Below are 14,690 nucleotides of genomic sequence, written 5' to 3' on the forward strand. Positions count from 1 at the left end.
GCATAGACTCTAAACCATTTTTATGTCAAGTAACGTTATATCAAGCCTAGATGTTCACATTGTAAGAAGCCGTTTACAACTATCAAAGATGAGTTGACTCTGGAGGAGGGTAATGTTGTGAACATATATGAATTCATATGCATAGATCAATACATGATGATCATGGCAAAAAACCAGATCACATCTATGGCAATTGCAATGGATCTATAGTCACTGACATTCACTCATTCTACTAGAAGTACTACATCATCCTCATAGACAGAGACTATAAACCTATTTGTTGTGAGATGAAGAGAGAGTAGATATTCAATAAGAGAAAAGGTAAGAACACAGAGAAAGTCCGTTAGAACTTGTATAGGTTTTTATTTCTCCAAGAAAAATGTTATCCTTCAATTGCTATAAAATGTCAAGGTATTTATACTTTTTCTTCTCGGTCAAAATATTGTTTTGGGTTAGCTTCTTGACTACGGATTGATTTGTTAGATCAGGAGCAATTAAGAGAAATGCCTTTAGAGGAAGTTGTCAGCTCAGCCAATAGTACATGATCTGACCTGAACTTGAATAAACTATTACATATTTGTCAAATGCCAATGCCAATGTATTTGTCAGCTCTAACTGTCACTTTATAAGGGCCATTAATAATAACAGAGTCAATAGGTTCATAATCTCTGTCTATGAGGATGATGTAGTACTTCTAGTAGAATGAGTGAATGTCAGTGACTATAGATCCATTGCAATTGCCATAGATGTGATCTGGTCTTTTGCCATGATCATCATTTATTGATCTATGCATATGAATTCATATATGTTCACAACACTATTGACTCTGTTATTATTAATGGCCCTTATAAAGTGACAGTTAGAGCTGACAAATACATTAGCATTGGCATTTAACAAATATGTAATAGTTTATTCAAGTTCAGGTCAGATCATGTACTATTGGCTGAGATGACAACTTCCTCTAAAGGCATTTCTCTTAATTGCTCCTGATCTAACAAATCAATCCGTAGTCAAGAAGCTAACCCAAAACAATATTTTGACCGAGAAGAAAAAGTATAAATACCTTGACATTTTATAGCAATTGAACGATAACATTTTTCTTGGAGAAATAAAAACCTATACAAGTTCTAACGGACTTTCTCTGTGTTCTTACCTTTTCTCTTATTGAATATCTACTCTCTCTTCATCTCACAACAGCCTTGAACGAAGTCTTGAATTCCTTCCATGTGAGAGTTTCAGGGTCTGGATGAGTCAAGTTGAACCAGCTGTTGGCCTGGTCTACCAGATGGTCGACAGCAATAAGTATGATGTTTTCATCGTCCAAATTTCCAAAACTTTTTATACGATCCAATTTTTTTATCCAATTGATGGGATTGATGCGCTTAATGTCACCAGTAAAATCAACAGGATCACTCATGAACTTCATGAGATAAGGTGAATGCATGTTCATATGATTTGTTGTCGAACTTGCAGTACGGGAGTTGCTTTCGTTCGAGTTGTTTGACATGTTGATAATTTTAATTGTAATTGCTTTCTTTTGTGTTATGACTGAAATATAGTTGTAATAGTGTCAAAATACCAGGATGATGGATTTCTTGTTTTTCCACTTTAGCCGCACCAAAAAAATGTCAAGGTATAATGATAATTCAGTCGATATTTTGAAGGTGTTCTTTATTGTTTGCGAGTACGAGTCTTGATGTTGTCGGATCAAATGCGGATCAACAGAAAAGCAAATCCAGTACAAATAATTCAAAATACAATTGACAACAAAACAAAAAGAATATAAGATAAAAATAACTAAGGTACATGATAATGTTAATAAATGTTCCCAAAAGCATCCTTCTTCAGATAACTACCAAGTATGTTCTTTCCCAGAGCAACCAGTTACTAAGACAGGAGTTTTACCAAGGACAGACCCCAATTAACAATATTGTATAGTAGCTTTCTTCTTTCTTATTTGTTTCTTTCCTTTTTCTTGTATACTTCAATTGACAGACAGATAAATCCAATCTTCCCAAGATTTTCCAGATTTCTTCTTCAATTAAGTAGTCAGAAAAATAACCTTTCTTTTTTTTTTATATTTTAGATGATCCTTTCCTTTTATTGAAAAATATGTGATGTGATATTTATACTATTTTTTGACTAAAATATATGATTCGATAAAAATAAGAAATAAGAAAAATGTCAGTCGATTGATATTATCCAAAGTGTAAAGAAGAGATAGGGTGATTTTGTTTGATTTGTTTTCTGGGATGATAATATTTCGCTTAAAGGAATAACAATTAAGATTCGTCTTGATTCCATTTTGAGATTGATTGCTTCATGTGGTTTAATGATCTTCTGAGAGTGATTGTGAGTTTTCATTTTAAAAGGCGTACCAATTATATTGCTTCCTGCTGACTTGGAAAATAAAAATTTCAACATTTTGACACTTACCAACAAACCTGTCAAAATATACAAGTCCTCAATGGTCCAGTGGCTAGGATTTGTCGCTTTCACCGACACGGCCGGGGTTCGATTCCCCGTTGGGGAATTACTTTTTACTTTTTCTCTTAACTTGTGGTGTGCGTAGTCTATCCTTCTGTAACTTCTATTAGTATCTTATGTAACGGCCGCAACTACCACTAAACTCTTACTCAGCTCAATTCGTTCTCTGCATAGAGGATGGCAAAATCATTTTTGTTCTTTATTATAGCATTTTAATTCCAGCTCTACTTTTTCATTTGAAAATGTGCAATTGAGAATACATAAGAACATCAGAGGCGGATTAGTAGGCCGCCACAAGCACTAGCTGGAAGCCTCAAAAATGCAGATCGAGAATTTTCTCGGCTTACAACTAAGGTTTGGTTCGCTTTATTTTGAAAAGGGCATGTCTTCAAAAAAAAAAAAAAAAAAAAAAAAAAAGCCCAAACATTATAGTTTATCTATCTACGGCCCGAACCTGCGCTTTAGCAAATTCTTGCTGTTATCCATTTGTCAATTCTCATTGAATTCAACACCTTCTATTTTCCAAAGTAAATACTCTAGTTTACATCTCTCCACAAATAACATACTCAGATATTATCTATAAATCAAAAAGCAGTTGTGATCAATCCTAGTTTTTTAAATAGTCTGGGAAATGCGACGCGTTTTTTCACGTATAAATGTTTGCGTAATGACATTTTTGTAGCATCACACACTCTCTTCTTTCTTTTCCTTTTTTAAAATATGAGTGATACTAATATCTCCAAATTTTGTGATATCACAGGTGCTTCAGCAGAAATAGCACAACAGTTTCTAGAAGTAAGCAGCCATACTTTAACTATCTCTCTTTTTGACTTTTATTAGATTGCAGATAACAACTTTGAAACAGCAGTGACACTCTTTCTCGAAAACGGTGGTGGTACTACACACTCACGGCCAGTGTCTATCCACTCTGATAAACAAGAGCCTCTTCTGGCAGACGAGGAGCTTGCTAGACAAATTCAAGAAAGTGAGAATAGTCATGAAGTAAGAGCGCCTATTGCGCCCAAAACAGACATTTTGGCTGGCCCAAGCAGCGACATGTTTCACCAGCCTTCATCTTCTTTTATGTGGAACCCGCAAAGAGAACAAAGTAAGTAGTCGTTTATATATGCATGCATACTCAAATGATCATAGGTCGCCCTTCTATATTCAACCAAGGCGATTCCACTACTGGATCTATGCCAGATTTTTTTGAGCGATTAAATCCAGAAGGTAGTCTATACGTCTTCAAAGATGAATATTTATCTTCCTTTTTAGGCCCCAGTCGATCTTCCACTGGATCACCTGAAGGTGTTAGCCCAGTTACTTCAAAAGCCAAACGATTAGCTGATCTCTTTAGACCACCTTTTGATATCATGTTTAAAGGCAATTTCGAAGAGGTATAGAAGACAACCAATTCTCTATTTATTCATTACTTGATAGGCAAGAGAAAGTGCAAAAGAAAAAAACAAGTGGTTGATGATTAATGTGCAAGATCCAACAGAATTTGCATGTCAAGTGATGAATAGAGATTTATGGAGTGATTCGTTTGTCAAGGATATCATCAGAGAATCATTTGTTTTCTTGCAATATGCCAAAGACAGTGCTGATGGCAAACGCTATCATACATATTATTCAATAAGTGGATTCCCTCATTTGGCTATCATTGATGCGCGTACGGGAGAACGTGTCAAAGTCTGGGAGAAACAATTGAGTGCTACTGACTTTATGATGGATATCACTGAATTCTTGGAACAAAACTCTTCTACACGAGCAATGGCGACCATGAAAAGACCGAGAGTACAAAAGAACATATCCGACATGACAGAAGAAGAACAGTTGAATGCGGCTATTGCAGCTTCATTGAATGGAAGTACTGAATCAACTCAGTCCACATCACCACAAACAATGGAAGTTGACTCAAAAGAAAAAGAGAAGCATGAGGAAGAAGTCGAAGAGAAAGCAGGGTCTGCTTTTGATGGCATAAAAGCAGTTGAAAGAGAGGAAACAACAGACATGACTAATTCAACGCGAATTCAGTTGAGAATGGGAGATGGAAGTAGAATCATTCGACGTTTCCTAAAATCAGATCCTGTGCGTTATTTGTTTGAATTCATCAAGGCAGAAGTGCCAGAAGCGGCCAATCAACCATTTGAGGTAATTTGACCCCCCAAAAAAAGAAAGGAAGGAAATACTTAGACATTGTATATAGCTTGTCTTTAATCGTACACAATTGATTGATGTACTTGATCAAACTATTGAGGAAGCAGGGTTGTCTAATGCAGCAGTAAACTGTGTATTTATTTAATACTGAAATAGTAACTACTAGCCAGATCAGAGAATAAATAAACTAATCAGTTAATGTTGTACACATTATCATTATAAATTCTGCTTGATTCTCTTTGTTAAGAAAGACAATAAATATCACATCGCCTTAAGACAGTTTAGACATGTTTCCCTCAAAGCAACTTATCAGGCAAAAGTGGCTCTATAGCACAGCAAAGATGGTTGTCATTGAGCTTTAGATGATAGAGCATGTAGCTTATACATCAATATTTTTTTTTTCTTGGGTCTGAAGTTCCACTACTGCGGACTTTTTGCAAGAAAAGCCTCTCTTCTGTTCTAAATTTTTTTTTTTCGCTTTCTTTCTTTCTTTTTCTAATAAGAATAAAAAATGACGACCGAACCTAAAGACTATTACGACAATGTAAACATGTCTAGCTTGAGTGATTTTGATCTCATTTCTATCATTCTAGGGTGCTATTCCGATATTTGAACCAACTTGGGACGAATTTAAAGATTTTAAAGCATTTATGACAAGCATTGAAGAGTATGGCAGGAAAGCGGGTATTGTAAAGATCATCCCGCCCAAAGAATGGTACACGAACTTCTTTATGAGTTATTTTCTCTTAAACCTTTCGTTCTTTTTTTTTTTTTGGCATAGGAAAAAGCAATTACCCGATGTTCAAGAGAATTTGAGCCATATACGAGTCTCTAAACCCATTGTAATACCAAGATTGTAATAGTAGACTAGTTGAGGCTAATGCTATACAAATAGACACAGCATATTTTAGGAGGAAGAGGTGTTTTCACTCAAACAAATATTGAGGATAGAAAAGAATATTCAATACAAGATTGGCATCAACTTTGTCAGCAATCAGACCATCGCCCACCTAATGTTCATCGTAAATCTTGTACTGACAACAGTCCTAGCTTAGAGAAACAAGTAATCATGACTATTCAGTATTGTTTTACATGTGTATATTGATTTCGTTCTTAGGAAGACACATCTGCATCACTTTTACTTGAATCAGATCAAAGTCATTTAAGTATAGATCAATACAAGGAAATCGAAAGACATTATTGGCGAAACATCACTTTCAATCAACCCAAGTATGGTGCTGATATGCTTGGAAGTAAGATCACCTTATTACATACCTATCAACTCATAATTTTCATAGCTTTATTTGATGATTCGGTTCAACATTGGAATCCAAACACACTTGATAATTCACTAAATAAGTTAAATGTGTCACTTCCCGGTGTCAATCAACCTTATCTTTATTTTGGTATGTGGAAAGCAACTTTTGCTTGGCATGTCGAGGTAATTTGACCATAAGTTTGTGTTTTCTTACTCATTTTGAAATAGGACATGGATCTCTATTCTATCAACTATATACACTTTGGTGCTCCCAAGCAATGGTATGCGATTGAACCATGTCATCAAAGAAAATTCGAGAATTTCATGCAAAGCAAGTATTGACTGCTCTTACACATGTGTTACTAATGTATATATATATAAATATATATATATATGCTCATAGCCACGTTTTTTACCCAGTACAAATCATGCCATGAATTCCTGCGGCACAAAACATTCATTGTGTCACCCAAAGTCTTACAAGACAATAACATTCCAGTTCAACGTTGTGTGCAACAACCAGGCGAATTCATGATTACTTTTCCATTCGGTTATCATTCTGGATATAACCTCGATTTCAATTGTGCTGAAAGTGTGAATTTTGCCTTGGATTCATGGATAGAGATAGGAAGAAAAGCAAAATCATGTCATTGTATCAGTGATAGTGTTACTATTGATGTCAATAGTTTATTTCAAGAACAGCATCCCAAAAAGAAACGCAAGACAGAAGATAAACCTACTCAGTGTATATTGTGTTCGATACCTTATCATTCTGCCTTATTGAAATCCAATTGCGGCAAATATGATGGTATTCATCAATTATGTGCTGAAGGTGTAGATGAGACATACATCGTAAAGAACCTTGTTTATGGAATCAATCATATCCCATCTTCACGTTGGAAGCTAGTAAGTTGTTACTGTCTAAAATTCTTGTACTAAAGCAATGTCAGGTATGTATCTATTGTAAAGAAAAAACAGGTGCCTGTATGCAATGTTGCCATGGCAAATGCTGGAAATCATTTCATGTCACTTGTGCCGCAAAGAACAATGCCACCATAAACAAAGTCACTGAATTTGATCCAAAACAACCTTATTCACAATACAGTGCTTATTGTCCTCAACATGATCCTGTAAGTATTTTATGTGTGTATGGCTTTACTTAGTCTTTATAGAAACGTCTTGTCGAGAAAAAGGCACTTCAAGAGAAATACATTAAGGAAATGTCAAAAAAGTTTCAAATGAACCTTGACATCTACACGAAATGGAGAGGAGGAGGCTTTTATCAAGGCAAAATCAAAGAATGTATTCCAAGCCAAAAAATGTGTCGTGTTATACTACAAGATGGTATTATTCGTAAAGTACCTTGGAGGGATATCTCTCTAGAACCACCTTCATCTTATCCCTTGTAAATTATACATGTATATATTTAACGAACAACAACAACAAAAGTAATATAGTAGTAATTTTATATTTATATCTTTATACATCTTCATCTGAATCTTCAATAATGCGTTTACTTCGGTATTGCTGTTCAACAGAATAAGCATAAACAGTTTGTACAGATTTTTACTTACTTTTTTATCTTTCTTTTTGAGCAGCTTTTCATATTCTTCTTCATCTTCTTCTTCTTCTTCATCGTCTTGTTGACGATCTTTTCTTTTTCTTCCACTTCTCTTCTTTTGTTTCTTTTCATCATCTAATCCATCATCATCGTCTTGTTGACTTGCCATTAACAAGTTATCTTCACGCACTTTCTCCATCAATCTTCTTCTGGTCTCTTCAATGCGTTCATTCTCCAATCGTTCTAATCGTTTCTTTTCTTCTTGTGCCTGCTTAACTTTGTTTTGTTCTTCTTCTCGCTTCTTGCGTGCCAAATTCAGTTTCTCCTCTCGTTCTTGTTCAAAAGAGATTTGTTCTGTCAATTTACGGTCTAGTTGAATACGAAGTGTTTCACCATAACGTTCACGCTGTTCTGTAATCTTTTTATCATAGAGAGTGTGTTCTTCTACATTGATCAACATACGGAAGATACGTTGGCCACATTCAAGGTAATGAAGTGCACGACGAATGTGTTGAGAAGTACGTTGATCTTGAGGTAAATCTGAAATCTGTTGTGCATACGATTGTTGGACCAATGCTAGATTGTAATGTGTAGTTTTATCAGAGGGACAGATGTGAAGTGCTCTTTCCGTGTTCTTGAGTGCTTGGTACATAATATCAGGATCTTTGTCGTTTTTACTGAGAATATATTGTGTACGTGCAAGACACAAGAGTAGATTGGCATCTTTGTTGCAAAAGAACTTCTTTAAAGCATTTTCATACTGTAAAGAATAAGTACTGTGTTCAGCCTAGAATTATGCTTACCATCACAATTGCTTGCTTGTATTTCTTTAGTTCGACATAAGTGTGTGCCAAATTGACCCAGACACTTGCATTGTTGACAGCAGCTTCACGAACTTGGTTAAACAAGTCTCTTGCTTGTTCAACATGACCTGTTTCGGCAATCGTAATGGCCAAACCATTCGCTGCATAAGCATTGTTTGGATCACGCCTAAGTGCTTGTGAATAGAAATTGACAGCCAATTTATAGGAGTCATTGCGCATTTGCTTTTGTTTCTCTGTCTTGAATTCACGGGCAGCAGAAGCATGATAGTTACCCAACAAGATATGTGTATAAAGATCATTTTTATCACAGTCTCGTAATACTTTCTCAAATGAACGTTTACTGAGTTTTTCACTGTCATTGACTTGTGCTTGCCCAATCATAATCCATGCTTTAGCATTCACAGGATCTGTGTCAAATACTTCCTTGTAGTATTCAATTGCTTCAGAAGGACGACCCAGAGAGTATTCAATCACACCCATACGTAAATGAGCATCTGTATAGCCTGGATGATCTTGAATGATTTTGCGATAGATAGCAATGGCCTTTTCGGTCTCTAGACGTTCTTCATAGAGACGTGCAAGGTTGTAACTCATCGTGAGTTGCAGGTCTTTTTCATTGCTTGCTTCTGTCTCTTTAATGGCAAGACCATAATAGTGTTCAGCGTCTGTAAAATTACCGAGTTTCTGGTGCATCACAGCAATGTTATTCAGTAATTCAGGCTTGATTTCTTTAACGCGATCTTGTGCTACTGTGTCTTCTTTGGATAAATTCTCGAGAGATACTAGAGATTGCTCATAATCTATGGGAATATAGTCATAAGAAAAAGACACCATGTCCATTCTTTCTTACATTTAAGTGCATTTGAACTATCTTTTTCTTCATACATTTCAGCTATCTCCATAGCCAATAATGGGTCATCACCTGCATTCTCTAATAGTTTACTGAACAGTTGTAATGACTTTTCCTTCTTGCCAGCTAATCCATACAAAGACCCTAATACTTTAATGATCTCCACACATTCTGGTTCAGACTTGTATAGTTTTTCGAATATTTCAATGGCTGTGTTGTGTGCACCTCGTTTCAGTTGCATTTGTCCCATACCAAACTGAGCCAACAAATGGTCGGGCTGTAGCTCAAGTGCTTGTGAATAAAACTTGTAAGCATTATCATATTCTTGCATTTGATGATGTGCTCTCGCAATTTGATAAGATGCTTCTGCTTTTGTATGGTTATTGGATGCATATTTCAATGCTCTCGAAGCAGCTGCCATGGTTTTTTCAAAATCACGCGTCAAGAAGAAATGGTTTGCCATCATGTTGAGGACAGCAGGGTGTGTCTTGTTGACCATATGTGCTTTCTGCATATGTACAAGGCCATGTTTAAGTGCTGTTTCTTGTTGAACAAGGCCATTCTCGACTTGTTTTGACTCGTTGAGTTCAATGATAGCCAGCATGATCAGTGCAGTGGCATGGCCGCCAATATCAATACATCGCTTAAGAGCAGCTTTGGCTTCTGTGTACATTTTGAGCTGAGCAAAGCATTGTGCAATACCGAGTCGAATTTCGACACCACTGAATTTGCCACGCGAGTACTTGAGTGCTGTCTGATACGTCTTGAGTGATGCTTTGTATTGTTGCAAGTGATATTGAATCTTGGCTCGACCTAAAAGTGCTGGAATACAATTGGGTCTCTTTTCAAGGACCATGTTGAATGAGCGAGAAGCTTCATCGACTTTCTTAAGCAAAATGTACAAGTTGCCTTTGACGACAAATGTGGGTTCGTATTGATTGTGAATACGATCTGCTTCGTTAATAAACTGTGTAGCTTCTTCAAGGTAGCGCTGACGTTGGGTATCGTTGGTTTCCTTTTTAGCAAGACGCATATGTAAGGTGGCAATCAGAGTCAACAATGGCAGTTTTTGTCGAGGTACTGTATGTGGTGATTGACTTGCTACATGATCATCAGTATGTCATCAACGCGTATTTGATTGACTTTTTACCTGTAGTTAAACCAGCTTGAACAACATTAATACTTTGCTCAATTTTGTTTTGTTCATAATATTCAATCTATTCTATGAGTATAACACAGACAGGATGGCATGTTACTTACAGCCAACATGCGATAATAGGGTAAACCCACTGATTCTTGTCGAAAAATATCGGTTAATTCAGTAGGATTTGAAGGGAGATCATTACAGACTACTTCTAACACTTGTTCATGTTGCAATGGTACTTCTATTGTCTTGGAACGAGCACCATAACTGGTCCCAAACCCTGATGAAGACATATGGATTGGATGAAAAGAGACTGATTGATGCGCACTAAGAAAAAAAAAAAGAGGATATTATAGCTATTTTAACTCCGCAAAGGACTTGCGTCACTCCTATTTGACGCGTCGCGGCCAAGATGTGTATTTGAGTTACGTTTTCCCTTTTCTCTCTCTCTCTTTCTTTTCTATCTTTTTTTTTTTATATATTTACTTCATGACAGCTCTTACATCTGCTAGTAAGTACACACATATATAAGAAGAGTAGCTACTTATTTTTAATAGACGGTATCATTGCCTTGCTCGATGAACAACAACCAGAGTTGAAGGTTTATGCTCTTGAACAACTCAACACACTTGTGGATGAATTCTGGGCAGAGATATCTGATTCGATTGCTAAAATGTAAGCTAGATAGATAACACAAGCGTATTTTGTACTGACTTATCTCTAGTGAAATTCTTTATGAAGATACTTCATTTGCTCAAAGAGAACTTGCTGCTTTAGTTGCTTCCAAAGTACGTGTATCTAGACATCTATCTTGTTTATTGATTATATGATAGGTCTATTATAACTTGGGTGAATTGGATGATTCTCTTACTTTTGCTCTTGGTGCAGGCCAATCCTTTGATCTTTCTGAATCCTCTGAATATGTTACTACAATTATCTGTAAGTATGTCATACGTATATCTATGTTGTACTTATGTCTTTATTTAGCCAAGTGCATTGACAAGTACATCCACCTTAGAACAAGCGTAGAAGCTCTTAGTGAAACCATCGACCCTCGATTACAAGATATTGTAGAGAGAATGTTTCAACGCTGTGCTGAGGATCACGAATACGAGCAGGCTATTGGTATCGCACTCGAATCAAGACGTTTGGATGTCATTCAATCCATCATTCAAAAGCAAGGCGGACAGGAATTATTGGCCTATGTCCTTGAGGTCTGCATGACATTAGTGCAAAACTTGGAGTTCCGTAACCAAGTATTGCGATTATTGGTGAATTTGTACAAAACACTCGAAAATCCTGATTATATCTCTATCAGCCAATGTTTGGTTCATTTGAATGATTTCTCAGCTTGTGCTGACATGTTGAAGCATTTAGTGGAAAAGGACAATGAGGTAAAGTGCATTATAGACAACAAAGGGAGAGAGAGAAAAAGAGAGCTCATCCTGTATTCTTTATAGCTTATGGCCTATCAAGTTTCTTTTGATTTAGAAGAAAATGCTACACAGGAATTTTTGTCTAAAGTAGCTGCTGAATTACCTCAAGAAGAATCTACAGATGCTACTCAAGAAGAAAAGGTAACTATTTATTATAGATGTATTTCTTTTTTTTTCTTACAGAGAATAGCCCAAACATGATACACCCTTCAAAAAAATTAAGTCCATCTTATCTGGTGAAGAATCCATTCGTCTTCATCTTGAATTCCTGTATCGTAATAACCACACTGACTTATTAATTTTAAAGAACACAAAGGTAAGGAAAGCAGCATAAACGACTATAAACTAAACAGTCTGTAGAATGCATTAGAATCCAGAAACTCCATTTATCACTCTGCTGTTACTTTTGCTAATGCTTTTATGCAAGCAGGTACAACAAGTGATGAGTTCTTGCGTCAAAATCTTGATTGGTTATCCAGAGCAACCAACTGGTCTAAATTCAGTGCTACCGCAGCTCTTGGTGTGATTCACAAGGTAAGCCAATCCATACATAGAGGGCCTTATCATGGCTTACAGTAGAATATAGGGTCAATTGGCACAATCCATGAATTTATTGGCACCTTATTTACCTCAAGAAGGTGTCAGTGGTAACAGCTCTTATTCTGAAGGTGGTTCCCTGTATGCTCTTGGTCTCATCAATGCTAATCATGGTGCTGAAGTCTTGAATTACTTGAAATCAGCACTCAAGGATACCTCGGATGATGTGATTCAACACGGTGCTTGCTTGGGTCTTGGTGTTGCTGGTATGGCTACTGCCAATGGACCTATCTACGAAGACCTCAAGAACGTGCTCTTTGGTGACAATGCTGTAGCTGGTGAAGCCGCTGGTTTGTCTATGGGTCTCATCATGCTTGGTACAGGCAACATGGAAGCTGTTGAAGAAATGCTTCAATATGCTCATGAAACACAGCATGAAAAGATCATTCGTGGTCTGGCTATTGGTATTCCATTCATCATGTATGGTAAAGAAGAAAAGGCCGATACCTTGATCCAAGAATTACTTGAAGACAAGGATCCTGTTCTCCGTTACGGTGGTATCTATACCATTGCCATGGCTTACAGTGGCACAGGTAACAATAAGGCCATTCGTCGCTTGTTGCATGTTGCTGTCAGTGATGTGAATGACGATGTTCGTCGTGCTGCTGTTACTGCTTTAGGTTTTGTGCTTTTGCGTAACCCCAAGCAAGTTCCTCGCATTGTCCAATTGTTGGCTGAGAGTTATAACCCTCATGTGCGTTATGGTGCTACTTTGGCCTTGGGTATTTCATGTGCTGGCACAGGCGATTTGGATGCCCTTGAATTACTTGAGCCCATGACCAAGGATCCTGTCGACTTTGTCCGTCAAGGTGCTTTTATGTCTCAAGCCATGATCTTGATCCAACAAACTGAGAACACAAACCCCAAGGTAGCTGGTGTCCGTAAATTGTACGAAAAGATCATTGGCGATAAGCACGAAGACCCCATGGCCAAGTTTGGTGCTGTTCTTGCCCAAGGTATCATTGATGCTGGTGGAAGAAACGTGACTATCTCTCTCTTTTCTCGTACAGGTCATGCCAACATGCCTGCTATTGTTGGTATGGCCGTATTCACACAATTCTGGTACTGGTATCCCTTAACACACATGCTTAGTTTAGCATTCACACCTACTGCCATCATTGGTCTCAACAAAAATTTGGAAACGCCTCGCTTTGAGTTTGTGTCGAATGCCAAGGCTTCTTTGTTTGCTTATCCTCCTGCCTTAAAGCCTCCATCTGCTACTGTGGTTGAAAAGGTGGCTACAGCTGTCTTGTCCACTACAGCCAAGGCCAAGGCTCGTGCTAAAAAGATTGAAAAGGAAAAGGGTGATCAAATGGATGTAGATGAACCCACCAAAGAAGAAGGTAACGAAGACGAAAAGAAGGAAGAACGCAAGAAGAAAAAGAAGGAAGAAAACTTTGAAATTCTCGAGAACATGGCTCGTGTGGTTCCTGCTCAATTGAAGCATATTCAATTCAAGACAGAATCTCGTTATAGTCCTGTCAAGCAAGAAAATGTGGGTGGCATTATCATGTTGATGGACAAGAAGCCCGAAGAAGAAGAAGATTTAATTCAACCTCGCGTACCATCAGGAGGTAAGTTACATTTACTGTCATAGATCTGTATTAAAAACTTGGAATAGACGCAACAACAAGAGCTGCAGCTGAAGAAGAAGCAGCACCTTTTGAACCCTTCGAGTACCCTTTTGATGATTAAATCATTTTCTGTAGAAAAAAAAAATTAAAAATAATATATACTCAAAATAAAGATGATTTGTCTTTATCATTCAACGTTGTTTCTTTCATTATTGATTTACAAGAAAGAGCATTGTAGAACGAATTCTTAAAGTTGACATGCTTTAAATGAAAAAAAAAAACGGAGTTTAAATTAATATTCTCCTGTCGAAAACTAAGAGTATATATGGATACGGATTGTTAAATAATGTAAAGAATATAGTATATCTGTTCGTGAGATATTGAGCTATCCTTGAAAAACGTTATTTTTGTTTTTGAGCCTTAGCATGCAATTTTATGAGTACTTTTGCAGATATAACATTTTGAGTGTGTTTCATAGACCTAGAGAATTGATTCGTACTAAGACATGTTACATCAGAAATACCTCTATCGCTCATCAGTCGCAGAATAATGAAAATCGAAGATTTCGTAAAGGTTATCAATAAAGACAAAATGACGATTTTTTGACTTTTTCAAAACATGCTCTATTTTTACATGAATATGTTCTTTGGTGTATGCTCAAACATAGGAAACTCAAAAAAAAAAAAAAAAGAATTAGAAGGCAAAAATAATCATTTACTTTGAAAAACACTCGCGCCTGCAGCGGGCCGCCAATCCGCCGTTAATGTTACTATACCAATAGACTGTTTTCCAAATTAAT

General features: G+C 36.8%; 5 protein-coding genes and 1 non-coding gene across 6 annotated transcripts; 4 read left to right on the forward strand and 2 right to left on the reverse strand.

Annotated features, from left to right (window-relative positions):
- Nucleotides 1-1,183: 1,183 nt before the first annotated feature.
- On the reverse strand, nucleotides 1,184-1,507 carry B0P05DRAFT_582861 (uncharacterized protein; the record flags this gene model as incomplete). Its single annotated transcript, XM_051582203.1, has 1 exon — nucleotides 1,184-1,507. The coding sequence occupies one exon, from the start codon at nucleotides 1,505-1,507 to the stop codon at nucleotides 1,184-1,186; it is 324 nt and encodes a 107-aa protein (XP_051439311.1).
- A 954-nt stretch (nucleotides 1,508-2,461) lies between these two features.
- Nucleotides 2,462-2,533, forward strand: B0P05DRAFT_t7. Its single transcript has one exon. It is a non-coding gene; the product is annotated as a tRNA-Glu (tRNA).
- A 488-nt stretch (nucleotides 2,534-3,021) lies between these two features.
- On the forward strand, nucleotides 3,022-4,870 carry B0P05DRAFT_522467 (thioredoxin-like protein). Its single transcript, XM_051575968.1, has 6 exons — nucleotides 3,022-3,282; nucleotides 3,328-3,595; nucleotides 3,640-3,717; nucleotides 3,763-3,884; nucleotides 3,928-4,641; nucleotides 4,697-4,870. The coding sequence occupies exons 1-6, from the start codon at nucleotides 3,208-3,210 to the stop codon at nucleotides 4,790-4,792; spliced, it is 1,353 nt and encodes a 450-aa protein (XP_051439312.1). The 5' UTR covers nucleotides 3,022-3,207; the 3' UTR covers nucleotides 4,793-4,870.
- A 266-nt stretch (nucleotides 4,871-5,136) lies between these two features.
- Nucleotides 5,137-7,536, forward strand: B0P05DRAFT_522470 (JmjC domain, hydroxylase-domain-containing protein). The gene is made up of 11 exons (XM_051575969.1): nucleotides 5,137-5,191; nucleotides 5,241-5,362; nucleotides 5,429-5,489; nucleotides 5,543-5,710; nucleotides 5,765-5,900; nucleotides 5,946-6,088; nucleotides 6,134-6,236; nucleotides 6,309-6,811; nucleotides 6,856-7,035; nucleotides 7,078-7,432; nucleotides 7,480-7,536. Exons 1-10 carry the CDS (start codon nucleotides 5,159-5,161, stop codon nucleotides 7,312-7,314), a joined length of 1,686 nt encoding a protein of 561 aa, XP_051439313.1. The 5' UTR covers nucleotides 5,137-5,158; the 3' UTR covers nucleotides 7,315-7,432; nucleotides 7,480-7,536.
- B0P05DRAFT_593288 (uncharacterized protein) lies at nucleotides 7,385-10,616 on the reverse strand (the record flags this gene model as incomplete). Its single annotated transcript, XM_051583043.1, has 6 exons — nucleotides 10,401-10,616; nucleotides 10,291-10,357; nucleotides 9,141-10,241; nucleotides 8,270-9,090; nucleotides 7,480-8,226; nucleotides 7,385-7,432 (listed from the first exon to the last, which is right to left on the reverse strand). The coding sequence occupies exons 1-6, from the start codon at nucleotides 10,575-10,577 to the stop codon at nucleotides 7,385-7,387; spliced, it is 2,961 nt and encodes a 986-aa protein (XP_051439314.1). The 5' UTR covers nucleotides 10,578-10,616.
- Nucleotides 10,617-10,715: 99 nt separating this feature from the next.
- On the forward strand, nucleotides 10,716-14,086 carry B0P05DRAFT_522474 (armadillo-type protein). The gene is made up of 9 exons (XM_051575970.1): nucleotides 10,716-10,795; nucleotides 10,842-10,959; nucleotides 11,009-11,072; nucleotides 11,118-11,223; nucleotides 11,272-11,678; nucleotides 11,745-11,861; nucleotides 11,911-12,036; nucleotides 12,081-12,254; nucleotides 12,307-14,086. The coding sequence occupies exons 1-9, from the start codon at nucleotides 10,774-10,776 to the stop codon at nucleotides 13,912-13,914; spliced, it is 2,742 nt and encodes a 913-aa protein (XP_051439315.1). The 5' UTR covers nucleotides 10,716-10,773; the 3' UTR covers nucleotides 13,915-14,086.
- Nucleotides 14,087-14,690: the final 604 nt, after the last annotated feature.

Source organism: Gilbertella persicaria (assembly GCF_025201335.1).
Source record: "Gilbertella persicaria strain CBS 190.32 chromosome Unknown B0P05scaffold_2, whole genome shotgun sequence".
NCBI classification, from domain to species: domain Eukaryota; kingdom Fungi; phylum Mucoromycota; class Mucoromycetes; order Mucorales; family Choanephoraceae; genus Gilbertella; species Gilbertella persicaria.